The sequence below is a fragment of the Egretta garzetta genome, unplaced genomic scaffold, assembly GCF_000687185.1.
Source record: "Egretta garzetta isolate BGI_Z169 unplaced genomic scaffold, ASM68718v1 scaffold365, whole genome shotgun sequence".
In the NCBI taxonomy this organism is placed as follows: Eukaryota; Metazoa; Chordata; class Aves; order Pelecaniformes; family Ardeidae; genus Egretta; species Egretta garzetta.
In genome coordinates, this window is record NW_009259602.1 from 1124243 (window position 1) to 1149471 (window position 25229).

Consider the following 25229-nt stretch of genomic DNA (forward strand, 5'->3'; position numbering starts at 1 on the left):
AGTTTGAGTAGGTTTCCTTTTGCTGTTGACTTAAGATGAAATGAGATGTGATTTCAATAAAGAAGTTGGGTATTTAGCTCTTGAAGGAAGGGAGTATGGCTTTTCAGAACTGCACTAAAGGGGTCTGAGCTGGAAGGGAAAAACTGTAACCTGGCACAGCAGCACCTGGGAGCTTGTCAGGCCTGGAATGCTGGGACACTGTCCCCTGTCTGAAGAAAGCTGGTAGGTGGTGTCTGTGCTGGGGACTTTCTGCCAGAAATAGAAATGGGGTGCCGTATCAATGGCTGCAGCAAACAGGCTGGCGCTAGCTTTTTCGTGGGTAGGGCTGGGGGTGAGAAAAATGGGGAAAGTAATGAACCAAGAGGATGGGGACAGGGAGGCAGGAAGCTGAGAGACGGGGGGCTCCAGGGTGTTTTGGAGGAAACAGCCTGCTAGTGTGGCAGCTGGTGAGCCTGCCTTGAGGGGCCACAATTTATATAGGTTTGTGTCCTCTGTTAAGCAGCATTCTCTGCCCTTCCTGACAACTACTGTGTACTGTTAAATGAGTGCGTTTGCTTAGGTATCTCATTTTTCCTGAATGCTTCTTCCTTACTTCTACTAACATGTACCTAATCCAACCACATAACCTGACTGCAGTATTTAATAAAGCTCATGGTTCTTGCTGTGTTTTTCATGTTATCTATACTTTGTGCCTGTGACAGTGCTGTGTATATAGTGTCCCTGCTTCCCTATGCTAGTTACCCAGTTCCTTTATTCGTGCAAGTCTAATGAAGCAGTGCTGAAGAGAAGGAGTTTAAATCCAGAGATCAATCAAGGCAAGCTGCAGAATCTTGGGGGGAAAGACTCAGTTCCAGGCCTAGAAAATTTATATGAGATTTTTTTTTTTCCTTGAATGAGTAGATAACAAATTCTTCCTCAAAAACTGAGGGGGGAAACTGTGTTTTTGATTACTTTCTCCTCTTGAGTTTGGAAAATGAGTATTGGTGAAGTCAATTTTAGGGTTTTTCACCAGCCAACCTCCTAGAATCTTTATGCTAAGCTTAAAATGCTTTATTGGCATTTCTGAAAACCTAAAAATGTCTCTGTAAAAGGCTTATTCCTGAGAAAACAAAGCATAAGCTAGGCAAACTTGGATGAGTTTGGATGCTAGTTTAAAAACATGGATCACTTATGTTTGTTTCCATCACACCTAATCGAAAATATGTGCTGCTTTTTGCTCAATTTCCTTCCATGTTGCTGGTCCCTGTGGAAGGCAGGATGGCTTGTTGAGGGGCGGCTGTTCCCAGGGCTGGGAACATTCCTTCTGATGTTGTCATGATGCTGCAAGTGCACGTGTAGAGAAACAAGCTCAGTGCAACTGGGTTTGCTGCTGCTGTGTTATAAAACGACCAAGTTTGTTCAAGAGGCAGCAGTTCCTAGTTATGTAGCTTTGTTTAAATGCTTGTCTTAGCTAATTTTGGTCTACTTGGTAAATAAGATACTCATTTGATAATAAAATCATAGCAGTTTTGGCCTTTCTGTTAATTATTTGAGGTATATTTGCAAGTCACTTCTTGGGGAAAATGTTCTATAGAGGCTATGAGAATGGCTGCTTTGCAGAACTTGCTTCTGCTGTGGGGAAACTTTTTCAACTTGATATTCAAGTTTGTTACATTACTGAAACACAGTGGGTCTGCTGCTTCTATAGCTGGATATTTTCAAGGGATAACAGCCAAACTGTTTTCTGTTACAGATGACTGAAAGCAGGGCGTACTCTGACTTGTATGCTTGCTTAATGGATCTTCCTCGTAAGAGCTGACTGTGTTTTTATTAAGGTTTTAAACCTGCTGTGGAATAAACAATTTCTGAAGAAAAGATTTTTGATTGCCCGTAGCACAATTCAGCTGTGTCTGAGGAAAATATTTAGAACTTCTTCACGCTGCATAGTGAAACTAGTTTTATTCAGGGGACAAATGTGTTGACTCAATTTGTTGATATGGTTCATTGTACAATGTTCACAGGCTCCAAGGAAGCAGCAGCTGAGGCATCAGAATCAATTGGATAAGACAGTTGTCTGGCCAACCATCTCCTTATCTAGACCTCCTAATCATTGGCAGCCTCTTCAAGGAAAATTTTGCTATTTTTTTTCCATTTATTCCTGCAGAGGCTTTTTTAGGCATGTAATTTTTTTAATGGCAGTCAGATTTTTCTGTTTGAGTTTTGATACATTGGGTGCCTTTCTTGTCACTGAAACTGAGTCATTCTCAGTCAGCTCTTATTAGAGGCAATACTGTAAGTCAGATATGATTGGAGATGTCTCTTAACTTGACAAGGTTGCTTTTTGCATGTACCTTGCATGGCAAAGTTAAATACTAAAGCACTGTTTTCAGAATAAATTACTTTGTTTACCATCAACGTTTAAGGGAAGTAGGTATTTAAGTATGCATTGTAGGGAAGTAGTCAATTCCTCTTGAAGGTTTCACAAGATTTTGTGGAAATGAAGTACTGCAAAAGGGTGTTGATTGTTGTTTTACCCTTTCCTATCCACTTCCCTTAAGCTTTGCATTCTGCAGTGCTACATTGTTTGATACCTGAAATACCCTTAAACCTGGCAGTGTCATTAGTTTAGACCTCATTCATTACTTGGTATTAAGCAGTCAGATAACATTCATTGTAGTGAAGAACTTCAGGAAACTGTATCTACATTTTGTACCAGCCTTCCTCTCTCAAGTTTGATGTAAATCACAGAAGCTAGAAGCTGTTGGCCAGCAAGACAGTAGGAAGACTATACCAGCTGCTGGTTCTTAGCTTGTAAACTTCATCTCATACCGGCCTCGCAAGTCTAGAGTTTCAGCCCTTTTTAGAACTGAAAGTGTACCAGTAATTTTTCAAGTTGCCACTTTGCCGTTATCTCTCCCTATCGTTCTCTCAGTCTAGATAATGGAAAATTTTGGCTATGGTAGCTGGTGAAGTGGCTTCCTTTATCCTCCTCTATCACATAAACTTCTTATTGTGAGCTTTTGGCACGTTAGTTCTATGTTCCTGTATGTTAGAAACCTTTATTAAGTTCAGCTTGCATCCTGATTTGTTTGTGTACAGGTATAACAGTTGTATTGCTTGTGAGTTCTGGTCAGGAATATTCTACTTGTTATTTGTGCCCTAACTACATAATGCAAAAGTAAGTGCCTAAAATTATTTTATTGGTGATCCAATAAATTCACTGTAGATAGCAAAAATTTGGGTTGATAGATTCCTGCTCTTAACTTTGAGGATATGTCATCTCACTGCTAAAAAATAAGTAGAGACTGTGGCTTGGAAGGAAGAAAAATGAGATGTTTAGTTGTATGCCAAGTGGAAGACAAGTTGAGGTCATCTCATAACCTTTTAATCAATTACTAGTGTCACTCTGGATGTGTTATTAGAAAAAAAAAAAACAAACCTACAGAAATGGTTGTGAAGAATCTAGTTTTGTTATGAGATTCATCTAACAGAAGTTAGAAGCAAAATCGATGCATAACTGGGGACACAAGTTCTTGCAAGCTAAACTTTTACTCAGACTTTTCTTACCATATCTATTATGCTGCAGCTTATTTCTCATTCTTGCACAGAAAAATTCCTTAGCATTCCTTCTTTCTTCATGATCGTCATTATCCATAAAAGCCATTGTTCCTCTTAGTCCTTGTATGTATTCAAGGATGAGGAAAAAGAGATTCTTCTAGCACTGTTACCTTCAAAACACTTTCAGCCTGGAAACACTTGCTGTCATCAGTGATATCTATAGCCAGGGTATTTCCTCTGTGGGCATATTTATCCCAAATATATGGGTTGGTGTGAAAAGTCACTGTTTCAGGCCAATTAGACAGGTAAAGTTCTGCCTGTGGGCATGTTCAGAGTCTGAAACATGGCAGGAAGTACTGGACATGTGTGTAGTAAGTTATATCCTTGCCATTTACAAACACCATATTGAGTTTTCTTGAATTTTGTTTTTGATAAATGCACTTGGGGTGAAACATGGCCTCATGAAATATAATCATATGTATGTTGGGAGTTGCAACAGTCCACATGCACTTGAGTCTGTAAACTCCATTATTTTACAGTGGCTGGGCTCACTATCTGGACTTGAGCAACAAATGCAGTTTGTTGAGAGTGAATGTTTCAGTGTATTGTGTTTGTAACACTGAATGTGTTTAAGTAACTGATGACTACTTACTATTTTTAAGTTTTCAAAGTGGTACTTTCTTCATTAACTGTAGGTGGTACGTTTGTGTCAGAACCCAAAACTGGCGTTGAAGAACAGCCCACCCTATATCCTAGATCTGCTACCTGATACCTACCAGCATCTACGAACCATCCTATCGCGCTATGAGGGGAAAATGGAGACCCTAGGAGAAAACGAGTATTTCCGCGTGTTCATGGAGAACTTGATGAAGAAAACCAAGCAGACCATCAGCCTTTTCAAGGAAGGGAAAAGGATGTATGAGGAGAACTCTCAGCCTAGGTAATTGGGAGAAATGTTTTCAAATATTTATGTTATAAATTTGCTTTAGTGAACAAGAACTTGAACAAATGTCTGCTGGTTGATACATTGTCCGTACATGAAAACAGACTTTGAAGAAATGTGAGTATTAAGTGTAGAGTTTTCAGTATACTTGGATATATTGAAATCTGAGAGCAGAGTAAGTGTTCAGAGCCTGTATAGCCTTAGTTATTGCGTAGTTCAGGTATGCTAGGTTAATATAAAGTCTGCTGTGAAAAGGTTTTGCAGTCCTTTGCATTCCTCACACAGAGAATGCCTTGTGCAAGAGGATGATAAGGTTCAGAATGACGTTTCTGGCAATTTTAGGAAACAGTAGAATATTTTGTTACACAGCAAAACAGTCATCCAGACTAAAACTTGTTGTAATTGGTCTTTAGGCTTTACAGAACTTTCTCCTTTTTCTGGAAACAGAACCTGCCCAGTATGTCTGGAGGTGCGGGGAAGTAACCTTGTTTTGTAGGAATAAAATATCTTGCCAAAACCCCATAACATTCATACATTTCATATTTACGGTAGATTAGGGTGCCACGCTTGTGAACTCTTCTTGCATCTTGTTCAGAAGGCATAGCTGGGATCAAGGGACATCATCAAGGTGAACAGCATTTAATAAAAAGGATAGGTGGAGGTAGAAACTGCAATTGTATCTGCATATAAGGCGCTCTTGAACGAAACAGCATGGATTTGGTGAGCCCTGTACTGTACCCGAAAAGGTGGTACTTTCCTTCATCCAGCGTTAAGGAAAGGAGAAGGTGATTTAAGAGTAGAATAAAGCTCTGAAAAAGGTTAATCTTGTACATTTGTCTAACTGTTGGCAGTAGGTCTAATGGACAGATACATATAAAGTGTACATTTGTAACTTTAAACTAATTTCAGGGTTTTGGAGTAGGTGCTGAATTAAAAAAAAAAAAAAAATAAGGCTCAACAGTGGAAAAAAAGTGAAAACCACCCAGTGGCTGAACATAATTGCTCTGGGGAGAATATGTGGTTAACGCCCTGGCAACTACTTGCTTGAATTACTTGGGGGGTATGGGGTGTGAAGAAGTACTGGCACATGTTTCTGGTATGATACTGGCCTCTGTGTAGCATGTTCTGTAATCTTGAACTCCAACAAAAGACTGTGATAGTGGCTCCAGAAGGCATTGTTAATGCTGTTCTATTTTTCAACCACAGTGTTGAAGAACGAATTAAGAACTGGAAGTTTCTTTCCGGGTTGTTGTTTAGCGTCATTTCTTTGTGAGATGATAAGACTTACTCTAAGAGTTTGAGACAGGGTTTGGGGAGTGTAAATATGGCATCTTCAGGTGGTACGCTTACTTCTTTTAAAAGTTTAGTTATCTGTATGAGGCCTTCAGGATTTGGGTTTAATGTAATGTGTGAACCCAAAAGTTGGATGCAATATTCTCCACTTGCTCCTCTTCCCTGCCCCTTGGCCTTCGGAAAACGTGGTTAGTGTAGGCACAATTGTGAGGTGAGAAGGGAGATGCTGCTAGCTGGAATTTTTAAAAAGTGTATGGAAGATAATGGATATAACAAATATAAGGAGAAAAGAGTTAATTAGCCTGGTATGTTTTGCGAATGAGGTAATATTTAATGGAAAACTTGATAATTTTTTTTTTTTTTTTAGCCTTCACTCAGATCAAAGTGAGCCACAGTATGTAAGGCACTTTTTACTGTGAATAAATTGATTAAACTGATTGAAATTAATCTCTGGGTCTTCTGCTAGAACTGGTCATTTTCTTGTATCATCCTTTGAGATATTAACAACACAGATTATCATTCAAGACAGGGATTTTTGCAGTGCAGTGTGTTGCTCTTAAAATATTTTAAGTAGCATTTATCTTGAAAATGGTTTTGTGTGTTGCTCCCAAGTAATGGACTTGATATTATTTTCTAGAACACTTAGTATTGCCTCCTGAAGTAGGCTAAAAGGGCATATGAAACCCTTTAGAATTTATCTGTGATATCTGTTCTGGTTAACTCTGCGTGTATTGCGATCTGTCCATCGTAAGTGTGGAACACCTGATGATAGATAGCTATGCCAATCGTAAGTCTGACATCTCACCTCCAGGCCCTTGTTTTTTCAGAGAGAAACAAAGAGTAATAATTCCAGAGAGTTAATCCTCTTAGTCAGTTTGTAGTCAAAACTAATTGACAAAGCAGGGGGGTGGAGAGCGGGGGAGTGAAATCCAAGTCGATAGTTGTGAACTTCAGAAACGGAATTCTAGCAGAGGCTCGCTTTCTCAGAGAGGTGATGGGAGTCTTTGGGGAATTGCTAATTGTACCATTTATGAATAAAGAGCTTACCAGGGAAATGAGTGTGGTGAGACTTGTAAACATGAGCGTAAAAGCAGAATCACATCCAGGCTAGTCTCATGACATCCTCCTTTGCTTTTCATTCAGCCCAGGAAGCAGCAGTTACTGTTTTGTCATAAAAGGGAAATATCAGACACCCTTTTCCTGGTACTAGTAATTAGCATGGTAACTTTCTCAATTCTCTGGTTTGTTATAGAAAAGAAAGAATTTAGAGTAGTTGGTGCATGTGATTCGTATACTGGTTCAAGAGAGATCTGCACAAAGAATGGTACTTTTGGTTCAGCTAGGGATTCTGTTAAACACTGCATGTCCGGTGTCAGACTTTGTGGTTACGTGAGCTTTTGGAACTTGATCTCTTTAAGTGATATTTGTTTCATCTGAAATTTAGTTAAATGAATTTTTGCTATAAATGCACCTTTAGATTTCAAAGGTATATCATAATTTAAGGTAAATAACCTCACCCTGTTAGGAGCTGAAGAAAAATAATATTTTTTTCTTTTGTAAGAGTTAATGAATTCACATATTCAAAATGTAGGGGAAGCTTTCTGGAAGGTTGTCAGCAGCCTGTAAAGCAAATAAATATAACCTGAATCTGGTATGCACTGGAAATGTACTCATGGCAGTGCGTGTGTATATGTATGTATATATAAAAAAATGTGTTTTGCTATTTATCGCATGCAAATTTGCAGCTAATGTTAGTCTGCAGTGTTTTGAAAACATGCCTTTAAAAATCTAATCTAGTGTACTGAATAATCGTTGTGTCTTGACTTTTTCTGACTTTTTTTCCCCCCTATTCTCCTTGAAGATTCTTGCTTCCTGTCTTCCAGATTTAGCATTCATTTTGTTTCCTGTTGTGTATGCTCTTATTTTCCTCCCCCAAATGTCTCTTGATGTAGAGCAAATGCAGTATTTTGACATTTGCATAACTAGCATGAAAGCTCTGCAGGTGTTTGCTACTAGCAAACAGACCAGTAATAAGAAATGACTGAGTCTCTTTTAGATTGTAAGATCAGAATTGTCTTAATCACTTGAGCATTGACCTTCTATTTTTATTATTTCTAAATTGCTCTTTGTGTTTACTCTCAAACTTTTTAGAGGTTGTCCATTGTGTTTCTCCAAGGTGGACTAAGACAGAATTGGAGCACAGCTGCGGAGAGCACCACGTCTCGTAGCTGCTTGTACTCCTTGAGAATTCATAATAGCTGCAAGATGTGTGTCATCTAGCGTTGAGTGGTTTGGTACACTGTGGTGTGTGTGTGCGTAGAGTAGACTGTGTGGGAGTATAATATGGATGCTATTTGGTGTTTGCTGTAAGGCAGGCGGTTTAAAATCCAGTAGTACAAAATAAGATTGCAGCTGCATATTGAACGTTTAAAGGTGTGTTTGTGAAGAGAACACATGCCTTGATGTATTCTCTACCTTTCAAACTACAGCAGAGGAGCAGCGGTGCTGAGAGTGGGGTTAGAAAAGGCTTGTGCTGACACTCACTGTGCTTACGGATGTGGGTGAGTGTTTGTTCCTTCAGTTTTAAACTAGTTGCAGTCATACAGCTGTTAAAATTGAATGCAGCTCTCCTATGCTGTACCTCAACTGTCAGCGTGCCGAAAGTGTTCTGTTGTGGCTAATGCCACAGCTAGCGTGATGTCCAATGCAACGAAGACTCAATGGCTTCCTTTCTTTTCTTAGGACTCTTAGTGCTGTGGTTTTGATGTATAGTCATTCACATGAAATTGTTACTCTTGCTTAAACTCTGTGATTTTTGTGAAGAAAACTCGCTTATTTCATTAGGAGAGCTTGAAAGATGCTATTTAAATTCTGCTTTAGCTCACTTACATATCTGCTTAAAAATTAATGCTGTTGAGAGTACTTTTAAAGCTTTGTATGCACTTCCTGACTAAGTACATGCAGTAACTTCTAGTTACTGTTTAAAGACTGGGTTTTAGCAAGTACCTCGGATTCAACTTGGTAAATTCTGAGTAACTGTGGTTTGGTTGGTTTTTTTTTTTAGTGGAGATACTATATTGCTTCTCTGCATTTTGACAGCTTAGGAGCTTGTTTGGGTTGTCCTTGCTGATAGGTAGGTTGGTCTCTTCAAACAAATTATATATTTGGGGATCTGGTAAAATAAAATGGTAACACCTGCAGGCTTTGATACTGGAATCAAATAGTATTTCAACAGTTAATCGCTCTGGATATTTTGTCACATGCTTGTAGTAAGCTAAAGGTAAGTGGTTCAATAATTGGTTGGCTGTGCTGCAGCAATTAGCAGGTATTTTTGAGGCTATAGACATTTCCAAACCTGTTGGTTCCTATTCTTTATAGGTCCGCAGGCATTTTAAGACTTGTCATTTCAAGATTTATAAAGGGGTGGGGGGTAGGGGGGTGGAAACCAACAAGAAACAACAAAAAAACCCCCACCAACACTCAAAGGTGAAGTTTGTCATCTATACAGCTGAAGCAGTGCAATAAAAAAATTCTGTAGAGGGTACTTAGCAGGTCTGTGTGCAAGGAGAAAGGTATACCTGTTTAGCATTGAGTAGCTCCCTGTGCTGCCGACAGTGGTAAATATGTGACTTCTCTGACCCTGTAAATATTGTGAATTTCTTGAGTTTACTTTTTAACTAGTGGTAACAAAACCTGGTTAAACATACATATTTTCCTGCAATGTGATGGTTCCATTGATTGATAGTGCCATTAATGCTAATGCCATGACTACTCTGAACATGCTGAACTTGCCTAAGCTCTTGATTACAATTCAATTTAGAGACTCAGTGGTTATGTTGGAATATTTTTTGTTTCTATTGCAGAAAGCTTTTACTTCTCCAGACCTCTTGCTTGCACAGAGGAGCTGTCGTTAGTCAGCTTTCCCCACTACATAAATTACTCATTGCAGCAGCTTTTTTGCAGTTGTATAAATAGGTTATACTTCACATGGCAGGACAGAAAAATAGCTTGCTGATCAGTAGACAGGGATAGAAATTGTCTGTTACTTAGGAGAGTATGAATTAGGCTGAAAAGTCAGTTTTTTACCAATGAATAAAATTTACTGCTTATGTTAAAGCAGTCTATTATGAGGCAAAATTCAGAAAATTTATTTTCTAAATAAAATCAGACCACTGCAAATATTCCTATGCGAGAATGCAGTTATGTAAGCTGGAGGGTAGGGGTTAGGTGAAAGGCTGATGAGAAGTAATTACTCAAGATGTGGACTGCATGTTTAGGAAATAGCACAAGTTATTTTACTAGTTCAGCTTGCATACTTTGGAAAACAAACTGTTAACAAAACCCCAATTAACAAAAGTAACATATCTGTAGAGGAGAAAATGGGGTTAGGTAGGGAATATCATAAACCCTCTCCATATAACGTGGAGTTGCAAAAAAGGTTTGGGAAACTAGTCCACGTTTAGCTGTTGTCTTTCTGACAATAGCCTTATGGGATGCTGTCTCAGCAGGATTTCATGTTCTTCTTTAGCTCCAATGTGGAGACTTACTAATTTACACAGGAAAAAGCTACCAGTATTTAATGTCTACTGGAAATGACCGTGCATATCTCTAAAGGGGAAGGAAATGCATGAAGAATGACTTGGGGGGAAAAAAATGGATTTTAAAGAGGAAAAAGTTAGAAAACAATTGTGCTAAGCCATGAACCAGAAAAGCCCTCTGGGGGGAGGGCGGAGTTAATGCTCTAATCTCAAATTTTAGAGTGTTTGTGCACGCTCCTGTCCAGTTGAAAAGAGATAGTGTAAAATGTGGAACTCAAACGGTGCATGGTGTGTGCAAGTCCTCCTTCTGTCACTTCCTTCTAATACAGCTAAGACTCTTTTTTTTCTAACAAAACCCACTAGTGTGAAGTCTACATCTGCATTTAAATTAGAACATCTTAAAGAAAAGAACAGGCTCCAACGCTGCCCACAAGAAAGGTTTCCTTGCCAGGCTCCAGCATATGAACACTAACTAACTGCTTATTACCCAAGAAGAAATTCATTATCATTTAAATGTTGTTGGGGAGAGGAATGTGGATTATTTCTTTTTAATTTGGCTTTAAATTGCTAATTTAGGTGATAGTTGTGGAACTTAAGTAACATTTACCGTAATTGGCATAAGTTTGCACTTATTTTAGGGGGTTTTTTCTGTCAAAAATTGGACCACTGTCTTGAAAATCAATTTATGGGCAGATGTAAGCTTTCAGATTATCACATTATAAAGGAAGTACTTTTTTTTTTTTATTATTCTTTGCTCTCAGAGCCTTTAAAATTGTAGAGTTTTATGGAATACTAACTCTGTGGACTTGATGTTGTGGATAGAGGTGTGAGCGTGTTCTTTAGTTTGTAGTAATTATCATTTGAAATGTGGATAGATTTCTTGATGCTGGCGGAAATGCGTTACTGCTACTTGGCAACCGTGTCGTGTTTCTTGGGTGCTTGGCTTGTGTATTAAGGGCCAAGATGCCACATTTTGGATTTCTGTTGATTTGAAGAAGTCTGCAGTCATGGCCCTTTCAGCCAGAAAACAGATTGTATTTTAGTGCGTGAAAGCCTTTCGGAAGTATAAGATAGTGTTGAAAAAAAACCCCTCAGCTTGCTAGAAGGTACTGAACAAAATTAGACCAGCTGCTTCCCAACGGTTTGAAGCAACACCGTCTGTGGTGTTAGTGAACTTGCTGGTTATGCTCTGTTTCCATCTCTGGAAGGTGGATCAGGTGGCACTCAGTTATGTGCCACCCACAGCTGGCTTAGGAAGTGTGACTTGCTGACTGCTACCCACCTGTGGAAAGGATTGTAAAATCACTGTAGAGGATAAGTTGGTCATGGTAAGTGAGTATGGTGTGAGGGGAAAAATGGAGACCTGTTTCCAAATTACTTAGCAGGACAGCTACAGCTGGGCAAGTACTGCCATTAGCTGCAATCCTAGAGCCTGAAGCTTGAAAAGCAAACATGCCAGAGTATTATGTTGTACTGGAGTATGTATATTGCAAAATATCTTGGGTTTAGTATTTTGGCAGGATGCGAGTTGGGAATGAAGTGATAGCACTTACCGATCCTTCTGCCAAGGAATCCCCCAGTGGCATCATGATACCCAAGACAGTTTTGAGGCAGCTGAAGACCAAGTGTGAAATATGGAGTCTTCCTTGATTTGCAAACGGGGCTTTTGTGCTTTTTTCCCCCTTTAACTGTAGGAAGTAGCCCCTGAAATATAAATTTTTACTCCAGTGCAAAGAGCCCAAATATATAATGAGTAGTGCTTGTTCTGAGCAACTACAAGTTTTGCTGTGTGCTTTGGTAAAAGAATTAATCTGTTACCTAGGTGAGAGGTTATCCTTTATCTTGTCAATCCTCTCAGTGTGCGTTGAGCTCTTTAAAGTCCATGAATGGTATCAAATGAATTATTCTCTTTAAAGTGCTTTCTATAATAATTAAATGCAGGAAAATAAGTGGATTTTTACCCTCTTCACATTGAAAGAAATCTAGCTTGTTAAAAATATAACCCTAGCATTTGTGCCTAGAATAACTCCAGATCCTTCAAAGGTCAGTAGGTTGGTGCTTTTGGTCAGCACACTGGACTCTGTTGTCCTTTCTGCTTCAGATCAGTCACATCCATTTGCGTAACGCTGCTGGTTATTTGTGGCCTGCAGTGTATTTTGTGTGACACTTCAAACTGATTGGCATGCTCTACTCGCAGAACTCGAGGTATTTAAATATATATATGTGTGTGTGTGTGTGTTAGCTGAAAAGTGACAGGCTTCAGAAGACTGTAAGGAAACATGTATGTTTTGTGTAATATTTCTGTCCTGTAATATCTAAAGAACTGATAAAGGAATTAGCCTATAGAATTTGTTGCTTCTTTAAAGCTACAATTGGTACTGTTTTTAAAAAAATAAAATGTAGAAAGAAATACTGCCTGCAGAGAATGCCTTTCTACTAGTTAACTATTGCATTTTTGACCACATACATAATTAATTGGTTAAAAAGTGGGAGGGAGGGAGTAGAGGGGAAGCTTCACAGCAGTCTCAACTGTTGTACACAGCTTTGTTGCAGATACTAAACAGGGTAAGAGTCTAATGTAGCGGTTGCAGTCACTTCTGATTTGGCTTCATGGGAGCCAGCTCCGGTGCGATGTCTTACGAACATGGCAGTTCAGCTTCCAGATGCAGTGAGATGTGTGCTCTGTACGGGAGCTGACAGCCGTAGCTGAGATAGTGCTACCCTGCATTCAGGTTATTCAAGCCTGCTGTTGAGAGTATTTAATGGAGCTGGGATTAGACCAAGAATGGACAGAAACATCTAGTCCTGTGTTTTATGTGTTCTCGTTCCCATTTGCTGTGAAGTCTTGAAGTTGCAGAATTAACCAGCTGATTTTATAGCTCTACAAAGAATCAAACAGTGAAGCCTGTAGTTCAAGTATTAACAAGTATTAACAAGGGGTGATAAACATGTTAGTGTTTATTTCCTTTTTCCCAAAGGGTGCTGGGATGAGCTAGTCTATAAAATCAATGTAGCATTAGCTGATGATGTAAAATTCTATAGTACAAGCAATTAATTTGCAGATTCTAAAATGTCTGGTTTGCTGTTAGTTTGCTATGGTAGTTGTCCTGTAGAAGTACTATAAATGTTAGAGTAGTGGCCCAGCATAACTTTGTAAGGTGACTTCTGTTGAGCCAGCAATAGTTAAATGGAATTTCATTCACTTCCTGTGTTGCAAGTTTTGTTGAAAGTAGTTCCGCTGTTTCTATTTTTAAAACTGATTACTGTGTGTAGAGGACTCTGAAGCTGTCTGAGTTACAAAAGACATCTTGGGATCACCTCGAGTTTCCACTTACTGCTTGTATGCATAGGCTGGAGTTTTATGTTAACATGAAGAGCATGCAGAAAACTTCTCGCTGGTGTAGTAGTAGGATATAAGATACAGTTCTTTCTGGAACCAGGCGAGCCAGCTATTTGCTGAAATTGGGTTTAAATGCTCATGTCTGGTGCATAGTTTGCAACATCTGAAAAGCATATGTTACATGATAACCTCACACCTTTGTGGTTTCTGAAAGGTGCATTTCACTTGTTGGAGACTTGTTATAAGAGCTGATTTTTTTTTTTTTAAGCTCTTAAATCTTTAAAATACCAAATTGTAAGATGTGAAGTAGTTGCAGGAAGAAATAATGTTTGGCTCTTTGCAGGACCCAAAAACTATGGGTTTGGGTTTATGGTGGTTGTTTTTTTTTCCTTAAGTACTGGATCTTGCATTTACCTGCAGCAGATGCTAACCCTGTCACCTAAACATCATCTGGTGGTGTGTAATTCCAAAGTAACCCCAGAAGTGAGAGGGTAGGAAACTTGTATTTCTTTGGTTATAATTTCTTGCAGTGGTACTTAGGAAGTGGATAGTATTCTGCAATAATGAGCATGTAATAAGGAATTAGAAATTCCCTAGCTGTAATTCTAGCTTCTAGCACTTTCTCTTCCTGTCCTTCAGCTGCCTAACCTGTAAAATGAGGTAAAAACCTTTTTTTTTTTTTTTCCCCCTCAGAAAATTTAATATGATCTCATATTCAGAAGAATGTCAAAGCCCTGAAGGAAGCCTTATCCATCAATAGGGTTGTTGAGATGTGATTTACAGAAAAGCAAGTGTTAATTGCTCAACTAGTGAAATAATTATGATGTGCTTGCAGCTCTGCATGTCATAAACCTACATGAAGGGCGACTGGAGACATAAGACTGTGATACGCCATTTTGGAGTGTGAGTTGTTTAAAAAAAAAAAGTCATGTTAAAAAAACAAGTTTTCAGCAGAAGCAGTGAATAATAGTACAGCGATTAAAGTGTGTTTTCACTCAGTTTAACTGAGCAATCATCTCATTTCCAAGCCACCGATTTGTAATTCTTTCACCAAATAAACATACAATTTCTGAAGAGGGGAAGTGGTGCATCTGAGTTGTCCTGGGCGAACATGTTAATTCTGCAGTTCTGTGAGGACAGACGCGATTAGAAATGCATCATCTCTTCTAGGAGCCTCTGACTTTCAGTAAGTTTAGTGCTAAGGTGTCAAACGCTCCCACATCCTCTGTAATGCTTTTAACCTTAATTTTCCATTAGAATAAATAGGTATACTTTTTAAAAAATGCTGTTGTCATTCAGCCAGTGAACTGAGATTGCATTTCTTGTTGTGAGCTGTGTTTTTTGGTCATGCCCCTTTAAACTGCCAAGTTGACATGTAGAGAGCCTTCTCTTGAGTTTTGAATAGGATGGTTTTACAGTAAATTAGGTCCTCTGATAGGAATTTGTTTTATCTTCTTGAATCTTCATCAATGACGTAATTTTAGCCAGTTTGGTGGTGCTGATTTTATGAAATAAAGCATTTTCTCAAAAGCATGTTGTGACGAAGTCAGTTGAGTCATGTTCAGCTTAATCTTGTTTTGGGGCCAAGGTGGAGGTGTGGCTGTGTTTGTCTCAGCTTCCTGTGAAGAATCTGTTCGATGCAGCCTATCCTTAGAGAGGCTGAGTGTAATTTGTGAAAACCCAGTGTGCACAAGTGTAACTGAAGTCAGTGGGAGTGCAAATACAAAAATCCCTTTGAGAGTTTGGTCAGGCGTAAGAAATACACACAGTAAGTTCAGAGAAGTGAAGCATTTTGTAGGGGGCTGTCTTGTGTTCCTCTGTACAGCGGTGTTCGTAGCATGCTTTCAACAGAACGAGCTTTACAGACGTGACATTATGTTCATGTCAAATTATGGCATGTGAGCACAATATTGTGACTAAATCATCTAGTGGAGTAGTCTCCTTGCTGTGTGTGAGGAATAAAATTACACTGGTTAGCTGTGAAGTAGTTGAGAAATACTGGAAGAAAATGAAAAAGTTGTAGCTGGCAGTGGCAGATATGGTGGTACTATATTAACATTGCCTTGAGGTGAGAAAGGCATTTTAGTCATGAAGCGCATTAGGCACTGTATGATTTTATAACTTGAATTAATTCAACTAATCGTGTCAGCATAGAGGAAGAGGCAATGCTCTGATTAAAACTGTCCTCTGCTGTTAACGGTTTTGCACGACTGAGCCTATATGGTAAAAAAATGCTTTTGTCCAGCAAACAGGAAACTGGGGAGAAAAAAAAAAAAATCTGCCCTAGGTCTGAGGGGAGGCAACAGCACCAGAAAACCCTGCTGGGGCCTGGGCCCATGGAGGGGCTGCAGTGAAGAACTGCAGTGCAAATGGAAGTGCCTGCTCGACCTTTTGACTTCCGCTAAGATGCGTGGAGCAGAAACAGTCATGAAGCAGGAAGGAAGTAGCACAACCACAGCGGAGGGGGCACGGAGGAGGGAGGATGAAGGAACATGCCTGGTCAGCCTGCAGAGCCGCTGGCAAGCCTGGCCAGGCCTTAGGGAACTGGCTGATTAGTAAGCACTGGGTAGCTGAAGAAACAGTCTTGCTTCATGCTGCTTTTTGTTCCCCAAAACGGTTGCTTGAGACCTGTGTCTCTAGAACCCCTTCAGTGTAAAGGTAGCGCAGTTTTACAGGCTGGTGTGATTGCAGCTGAACAGGCTCTGGTGGTGTTTCTGGGTTGGCCAAGAAATGGCTCTCAGTTACACTGTGTGTATAGAAGGAATAATGCCTCCACGCTAGAACTGCAGGTGTTTCTTAGTAAAATATTTGGTTGCTGTATAAAGTGGAAAGATATTCGGCTTTCACTTTTCACGTATGTGGTTGATTAGCTATCTTACACTAATAAGCTGAAGACTCTGCATGTATGTGTGAAAGCACTCGCAGGAAGATGAAATCCTACCTCAGCTGTAGCAGTTGCTGTCTCTGGACCTAACCACTGAACAGAAACATGCCGTAGTTTTTTGTTTGAAGCTGGTACAGGTGTTGCCTTCAGCTCAGTTGCAAACAGTGAGGAGAGCCAACTGATGTGGCCTGCGGTTCCTGGGTAACGTTTTCAAAAGTGCTTATATGACAGGTGTTTAAATTCCACTGACTGTCAATGGGGTTTACGTGCCTACGCCAGTGATTCCCAAACTGCGAGTGCCATACCTCTGGTGCAATCCTTGGTAACAGTATTTGCGTTCATTCCTGCGTTTAGCTAGAACTTGGAAAGAGGGCCATCATAGCCTATAAGAAACATGGAAGATTGCTGGAGGTCTGTGGCCAAAAATGTTTGGGAATCTCTGGTCTAAGTCACTTAAGTGTTCTTGAAAATATTACCCTTTTTTGAGAGAACTTTTGTTTCTGTTTAGTTGAAGCAATGGAGGTGAGGACAGTTGCTGATGTTACTAAAAATAAAATACAATCATAATCATGAAACTTTGACCTGCCAATAAAAATGTTCGCTGTAATTGCAAGCATTTGGTCTGTATTAATTTACAGTGTGTAACTTGGCTTGTTAAAATAAAGGAGTGCGCACTTGAAAGAAAATGTTTGTCCTTTTAGCACAGGATTGGTAACTAGTTGCTGTATGTAAAACCTAGTTACTAACACAGATGCAAATTGCGGAATATTTTATGTTCACTTCCTGTGTTTTTCCTGTTATTTCCCTAAGATACAGCTGAATATTTGTGAAGAATGATAACCTTAAGAATTGAAAATATTTAGGTATTAGAAGCTTTTTTTGGAAACAGAGTCCCTCAATATGTGTTTGTGTGTGTGTAAAATCATTTGTTTACCCATCCTTAAGCCTGCGGAAGTTCTCATTTCTCTCACTGAAATGATGTGCTTGGCTGTCTGCAAGCACTTCTGAAACTCGGCTAAGGAAGAAGTCTCTTAAGCAGAAGTGATAAGCAACTGGACATGCGAATATACCTTGTCCTCTTGAAGTGTTAACTGTTGCTTTGTTTAAACCGTGCACTTGTTCACTTAGCTCCTCCTTCGAGGGTCAGAAATGCATTAATGTGCTTGCCTAGTCATACCCATATTTTCACACTGTACTGGGCAGCAATGGGAGAACATATACCTGAAATTACTTTCCTTCCATCTACCAAATATTGCATGTGTTAGTTTCAAGCTTGCTTAGAATTTTTTCACAAATAGAACATGATTTTCCAAGTGTTAAGAGTGCTAGCAAGTCAGTGCTAGCTTGTGCCATGTACCTGAACAGCTTTAGGATTGCTAACTTTGTGGCATTAATGCATTGCTGCGAGATGCCACTTTACCTGCACACAAACATTGCACATTAACCCTTCAAGGAAATGATTCAGGATTTAACTCTTACCACTTACTTCCATGTTAGTGTACAAAAACAGTTAGCAGGTTTTGCTCAAGCCTCCCTTTTTAAAACTTAGTAAAAACAAATGCCATTTCTTTTTTGCTTAAGTTGTAAATAGATTAAATAATTCATAATAGCATGGTGTTTGCTTTTTTTCCTCTTGCACAACCATAAACTGTCATCTTTTCTGTCATTTTATGGAAGTGAGGGCTTTCAGAAGACTGCTTGGGGAACAAGCTCTCTGCCTAGAACCTCTAACTTGCAATTTTTCTAGTGTTTGTCAGCCAGAAGCATTGCAGGGACATGGTAGGAATCTACCCTCTGGAGGGATGAAGGGAGCTGCGGTATGAGTTTACAGTTAAATCATCTCCGGAGCGTTAGCCAGAGGCTGTGCCTCAGACTCTGAGCCTTCCCCTGGTAAACGCGAAGTTGCTTATCCACTACTGGAAAGCGGAATACACAAGTTTGAATTACTTAAGATTACACCAGCGTGGGGAGTTGCACAAACAGATACTACTGATAAGGTAACAGCCTTGTTTTGTGCTGTTGCAGCTTCTTTGTGTATCCATACATCTAGGTCCTCAGCCACTGATCTTCATAAATGTGATTGTGATCACATAGGAAGCTATTACTTTGCTGTTCTGATACAGCTTAGTTTTTCCTACGCACAGGATCCTATATAGTTTCTTTTAAGACATGCTGAATAAACCTTCCTAAAAGCAGAAGCTGAGGAATTACAGTAGCACTCCAAAGGGTACAACAAAACTGCAAAAGCAAGACGACTGGAAATTGTGATATGCCAGTAATGCAAGGGGAGTTTCTGACAGCCCCCCTCTGTGGAGGCCAGTTAACTGACAGAGAGTGGTGAACAACAAAGCTTTTCAGTCGGTGTTCATAGAATCAAACAGCCAAATAGTACAGCTGCTTTAAACTACACACAGTTTGAATGTGTTACACATCCAGCAGAAAGCTGCCGTATGGAGCAGGCTACAGAAGAGCATCTGAGTGGTTTTACTTACATTAATCTTGAGCACCTCTTGTTATTGGGCATGTATGAAATGACAAACCCCAGAATCCCTTGCTGTGGAGCTGGCATCTTCTATAAACAATTTGAGCAACTTTCATTGCTGAGACACAAATTAAAATGTAGTTGGATAAATAAGGGTGAGAGAAGTACTGTCAAAGAAGATTTAGTTTTGAGTCCTGTATACCTTCTAGTCTATCCAGAGTGTATCATAATGCAGAGAAAGGGCTCACGTGGAGCTGAGTATATGGTAGAATACATGTCAAGCAAAGTAGGTCACTTCCCATTGAGTTTAGAGTCAATGGAAGTCTGATATGGAGTTAGAAGACCTAAGCCCAAATGTCCAGGGAAATCTTTGCAGAAATGCTGGAGGCAGTTACCTGTCTCCTTTAGCTGGAGGTCAGTTCTGCAATCAGGCAGATTAACAGGATAAGTACTTCAACTGAGAATAGCGTGTCTGGAGCAAGTGGTATCTGAAAAATGTCAAAGATTAGTTCAGTTAACCAATTCAACCAGAATACTAGAAATTGGTGAAAGGCTGAAACCTGGGGGGAGCTTAGTTTGTGCCAAACACAACTATCTTCAGGGGGATGGCACACTACAATAGTAGCACACTTAGAGAGCTTTGAAGACAAGGCATTAAGAAAATACTATGTGACTGGGGATGCTTCTAGTCCCTCTCTAAATGGTTCAGTATTTTGCAGTCTGCAAAATAACTTGTTGCTCAGTGTCATAACTTGAGTTTGTGCAGTGCCTTGGTGGTTGATGCAGTCTTCTGACCAGCTCCAGTCTGTTGGACATAACTTAGAAGTTGTCCTTTCCCACATGGTATTAGTTCCTTCTCTTACCTTCAAATGTGTGATGTGGGGGTGAAAAAAAGCCTCTGGCCTAGAAATATCTCTGTGTCTCTTCAGGAACTCCATTTTCCTAGCACCTGAAGAATGTAATGGAGTGGAGGAGAAGAGAGTCATCCTTTGTTTGGATAAAGGAATGAGAGAAAGAGGTGTCACTAGTGAATAGATTTTTTTTTCCATCTACAAGTAGAAGACAACCTCTCTGGTGTGTAAGAGTGCTATTGTTTGACTGCTAAGTAGGAAGACTGTTATTTTGGTATTCCTGTACTGCTACACATACCAATGCTTTGAAGTACCCAAGCTAGCTCTATTTCTGCAAAGCACAGTTCCAGCATAGAGCTCACCTCCTTAACGTAGTTGCTGAGACTACAAGCAGGGAAGAAGCAGTCCTGTGCTGCAGTTTGTACTGCTCGATTTTGATGCCGATCCAATGCTAGTTTCATGTGAAGCGTGTAACCCAAAATGCTCCCAATGCTGCTGTTTTCTTCTCTGCTAGGCAGTAGTCCTCCCATCTTCTATTCTGGAAATCTTTTGCATGTTTTCTCCTCAAACTTTCCCTCTCCAGTTTAGGAAAGAGCATATCCTGATGAACTAGAGCACTCCTGATCATCAGGCAGAGAAGGGACTTGGGGTACCAATTTGTAATTTAAGTTGGATAATTACTCGACGCAATATAGTTGAGTGCCCTAACCATCAAGCTTTTTTATGTAAGTTATTACCATTTTAGAAAAAACCTGCAGGTGTTTTGACCTTCTCTTTGGAGCTAGGCCTGTTATTATTGGTTAGATGTTCTCTGAGCAAATATACTGTGTTGGGGCTCTCTGGAGACTTGGAAAGACATTCAGCTTGCATGATCCAAGGCAGTAGGAGTTTTATGTGTTCTCACAAGGAATTTTCTGACCCAAGAGCAAAGGAGTCTGATGAGGTTTTGGCTGCCATTATGCTGTTACTTAATAGGTAACATGTGAACGTTGGGTTTGGACATTTTCTGTGAATGTATTTCCTTGGGGGAGTTTGCCTTAGCAATAACCTGCCCACCTCAAAGAGGTTCTGCAAAGTTAGTCATTGTGGAAAATGTCTTGACAATGTCAGAACTTGCTGATAAGTACTGTGTGATGGATGTGTTCTGAATGCTGGGTAAACACTTGAAAGGGAGTCCCAAACAAGAGGGAGTTTTCTAGGCTGGGATACTTCTTGAATTGCAATAGGTACTATTTCTGTTTTGTTTAGAGTGCTAAACTGTATCTGTCTTTTCTAAAAGAAATGGGTTTTTTTGTTGTCCTTTGTAGGCGTAACCTGACAAAGTTATCCCTGATATTCAGCCATATGTTGGCAGAACTCAAAGGTATTTTCCCAAGTGGCCTTTTCCAGGGAGACACATTCCGGATCACCAAGGCAGATGCTGCAGAATTTTGGAGAAAGGCTTTTGGTGAAAAGTAAGTTTCTAACCGTGTTTAAAAATAGAGAAGTGGGAATAAATTGCACACAGCACTGTGTATTTTTAAAAATTCTGTTTAGTGGTTCAGAAAGGTCTTTGTCAGGTTAAAATGAATGGTGGGAGAGACCTACTAGTCATTTGGTCCACTCTCTGGGGTGAGATACAGGATTGTTCCTAATTACATTTCACAGTTCTTTGTCCTGTCTTGTTTTAAATGTGTCAAGTGATAGGTCATTCCCCACTTTCCCTAGAGGACTTTTGTATTGTCACAGAGTTTCCCTTGATTATTCAGCTTAAATTTTCCTCTCCTTAATTTAATTCCTTAACTTTTAAGTAAGCTCCACGAACTATGCAAAATAATCTACTTTCTTCTTCTAAAGGTTACCGTGCCCCCAATATTAGTTGTCCTTTAGCTAAGATGATTATTTTAAATTCTTTTCATCTTCCCTCCAATTAGACTTTCCAATCACATAGTCACTTTTCTTCTGACTTCTCTGAACTTTTGTGAGTTTGCATAATGGCTTTGCTAAGATAGCATGAAGGAGAAAGTGAAGTGCAATGTATATTTGTGTGTAAACTGTTGAAGTATCAGTTTTATTTTTTGTACCTAATAAAACACTGACTAAATGAACTGTAGAGGTGTCCGCAGCAACATTTGAGGATTAAAGTTCATGGAATTGGGTACTGCTTTCTAACTAAGATAACTAAGGTACTTCAACATTAAAATTTTAATTAGTAGCTGGCAGAACAAAAAGCAACGATTTATTTACTCATGAATAACACAGTTGTCTGAAGCTAGGCATATTCTTTCTGTGCTTCTATTGCACTTGACATTTTAGAAGACGGAAAATATTCCTTTAAACAGGAGCCTCTGTTTTGGCTTCTGATTATCTTACTGCAACAGTTAGTCCCTCTTTAGAGAAATGTTTGCAGCTTTTTTTTTAAACCATCTAGACTTCTACTAAAAGACTTACTGTTAACTCCTTCTCTACTAGCTGCAACATTACAATATTCTTATCAAGTTATGGTGTTTTATACAACCCAGGGTACATACAAGCATTGACATGATAGGACTGCAGAAAATGGGAAAGGAGAAAGCAGAGCTGGACTTCAGAATCTAAAATTTTGCATATGCAGTGAAAATTCCCTAAAGTTCATTTAGCTGCTAATTTCCTGCAGTACCAAGAAATCCTGTGTTTGCATGACATGAATAAATGTCTTGTGGCTAATTTTGATTTTCCTCTCTTCCATTATCATGACGTACATACTCACAAAAAAAAAAACGTATAAGGTGTGTACATGGTGGTGGTCTTCAGACATATCACACTTACAGATGGCTTGGTTTTCCCCAGGACTATCGTTCCTTGGAAGAGCTTCCGTCAGGCCTTGCATGAAGTGCATCCGATCAGTTCAGGGCTGGAAGCCATGGCCCTGAAGTCAACGATTGACTTGACGTGCAATGACTACATTTCAGTATTTGAATTTGATATCTTCACACGACTTTTTCAGGTAGGAATTGAGGAATATGAATTACTTGAAATGTGTTTTAGTGCTTCAGGTTAAAATGACATTATTTATGCTGTAAGGCATTTGGTCATCATGCCCTTTGTCCCATAAACAGCTCCAGTAATACTTACAACCCTATATTGCAGTAAAAGTGTATGATACTTCTGGTTGTAGAAGAAAAAATTGTCTACATATAGACTGCAACTGTAAGGCATATTCAGTATCCTCCCATGAATCATTTTTTCCCTTTCAAAGGTCACTTTTAGACTGAAATTTTGACACAACTTCTGTAAGCCAGGAAATGTGAAGCTTAGTTTATCAGTCTCTTTCTTTGTCTTTTCTTTTCTTGTCAGATTTATTTTCCATGGGGGGGTGTTCAGGTTGGAGCACAAGCATGGAAATTTGGCCTTCATAGCTTTTGAACTGACACAGCCAGGATGTTGTAGACATGTCTGTGTTCTGTGCATGAGAAATATCTGTATTACTGAAGTGATATTAATAGTAGGTAAAATTCTAACGCACAGTCTTTTATAGTGCTAAACTCAAAAACATAGCTTCTGATGGTGCAACTGGGTATTTACAAGAACAAACACTTACTTCTTTGGCTCTGACTTGCCTTTTCCCATGTGATAGGGTGGGTTGTAATTAAGATACGTCTAGATGAAAAATTCCCATGTTCAGTGTTGCAATGTAGCTGATCTCATTCAGCACTTTTTCCAACTATAGTACATAAAGAGCAAGTTAGGAGTCGCTGCAATTTCCAAGGGATGCAAAGTTCTTAGGGAGAGCTAATACCTTCTTTTAGACAAGTTGAGAAATTCAGAAAAATTTGATGAGATTTAGACACCCAAGCCCTTCTGAGGATTGAGAGCTTTCAAACTGTTTTTATGACTTTTTGTGCATCATTTTAAGGAATTTTTAACATGTATGTGCTGGTTTATTTATTCAAATCTTAAGACTAGCCAGCAATCCTTGCCACACCCAAGTGAGGTTAGGTGGTTAAGGAATAGTCACAAGCATCTTACACACAGTGAAACTGAGACAGAAAGGGAAGGTCACTTTCCTGAGGCCGTACAGGAAGTTGGTGTTAGAGATCAGACTAGTCATGGTTTCTGGTTCTGTGCATAATCTTATTAAAATCCTGTCTTAATCCCTGTCTCAGGAATGAGTCATTTTCTCTGCAGAAGCAGCACAAATTGGTAGCTATTCTTGAGCTATCTTTTTGTGACTTCAGTGACTTCTGCCTTGATACTTATTAAAGGAGATTTGATTAAGGTCTGTCTTAGGTGAATTTTTTATCACCGACAAGAGAGAAACTCAAATTCTAAGGCTGCTGCATGAGAGTATAGGTTTTAGTTCCTCTATTGGATTTACGGTGGGATAAGAAACCTGCTTCTTTAACTGAAGAACTGATCCCTCTGATTAAGGAATATTCTATGTGTTGATACCTTTTAGAAGTGCATGATTAATACAATGCTTTGTTTTTTCTATAGCCATGGTCCTCTTTGCTCAGGAACTGGAATAGCCTAGCGGTGACTCATCCTGGTTATATGGCATTCCTAACATATGATGAGGTGAAAGCCCGGCTTCAGAAATTCATTCACAAACCTGGCAGGTTAGTACTTGGCAACAGTGGCTTTTTTGATTGTTCTTGCTAACATCGCTGATTACTGTGCTGACTGAGGAGATTGGGTTTATTTTGTCTCAGTCCTCCTTCCTCAGAAATTTAAACTGTGAAAAACCCTAGCTTGCCCTGTATTTGGAGATAATCCTCCATGTGGTAACTTACCTCCTGCCCACCCCCACAATTGTCACAACAGCTCCCTCAGGCATGAGCAGAACGCAGTGGCAGACACCGCCAGAGTTAGCCTGAATGGTGGGCTGGTTAGGACCATGAATAAAGGAATGTATCTATAGGTCCTATAATTTTCTGGTATATATGCATAAAACCAGGAGAGCTGAGTGGATTGCAGCCCCCAGAAGCAGTGTGTACATTTGAAGCCAACTTCAGACAGACAAGGAAGCTGAACAGTGTTTGCACTGGCAGAAGGCAGCATGGTAAGCAGAGTAGGCTGCAAGGTAATGCTGCAGGCTGGGCAGAGTTCAGATGATGTGGGGGGCAACACATGTTTCTGCGGGGCCTGTGGACCTGAGCCGTTTTGGGCTACCCTGCCTGGGTCCAATGCAACACAGCTAACAGATTTCTCTTTATGCAGGAAGGTCCAAGTTTTCATTTCTGGAGGTTGTTACTATACTGTTAGTTCTGTGCTGGTTTTGAAAATGGAAACCTTGTGTAGTCTGTTGGTTTTGTTGTTTGTTGGGGGTTTTTTTAAGTTAATTTGAAACAAGTTATTTTAAGGATGCTAACTTTTCTTGCCCTGGATTCTGGGTTTAATTTC

At 39.6% G+C, this 25229-nt stretch overlaps 1 protein-coding gene across 1 annotated transcript in view; it reads left to right on the forward strand.

Moving 5' to 3' along the window:
• The window catches only part of CBL (Cbl proto-oncogene), a 45057-nt gene that overhangs the window by 7228 nt on the left and 12600 nt on the right, over nt 1-25229 (forward strand). The window contains exons 2-5 of the mRNA XM_009638450.2: nt 4233-4477; nt 21176-21322; nt 22677-22833; nt 24324-24445. Coding sequence (XP_009636745.1) covers nt 4233-4477; nt 21176-21322; nt 22677-22833; nt 24324-24445 — 671 coding nt within the window. The remainder of the gene's footprint in view (nt 1-4232; nt 4478-21175; nt 21323-22676; nt 22834-24323; nt 24446-25229) is intronic.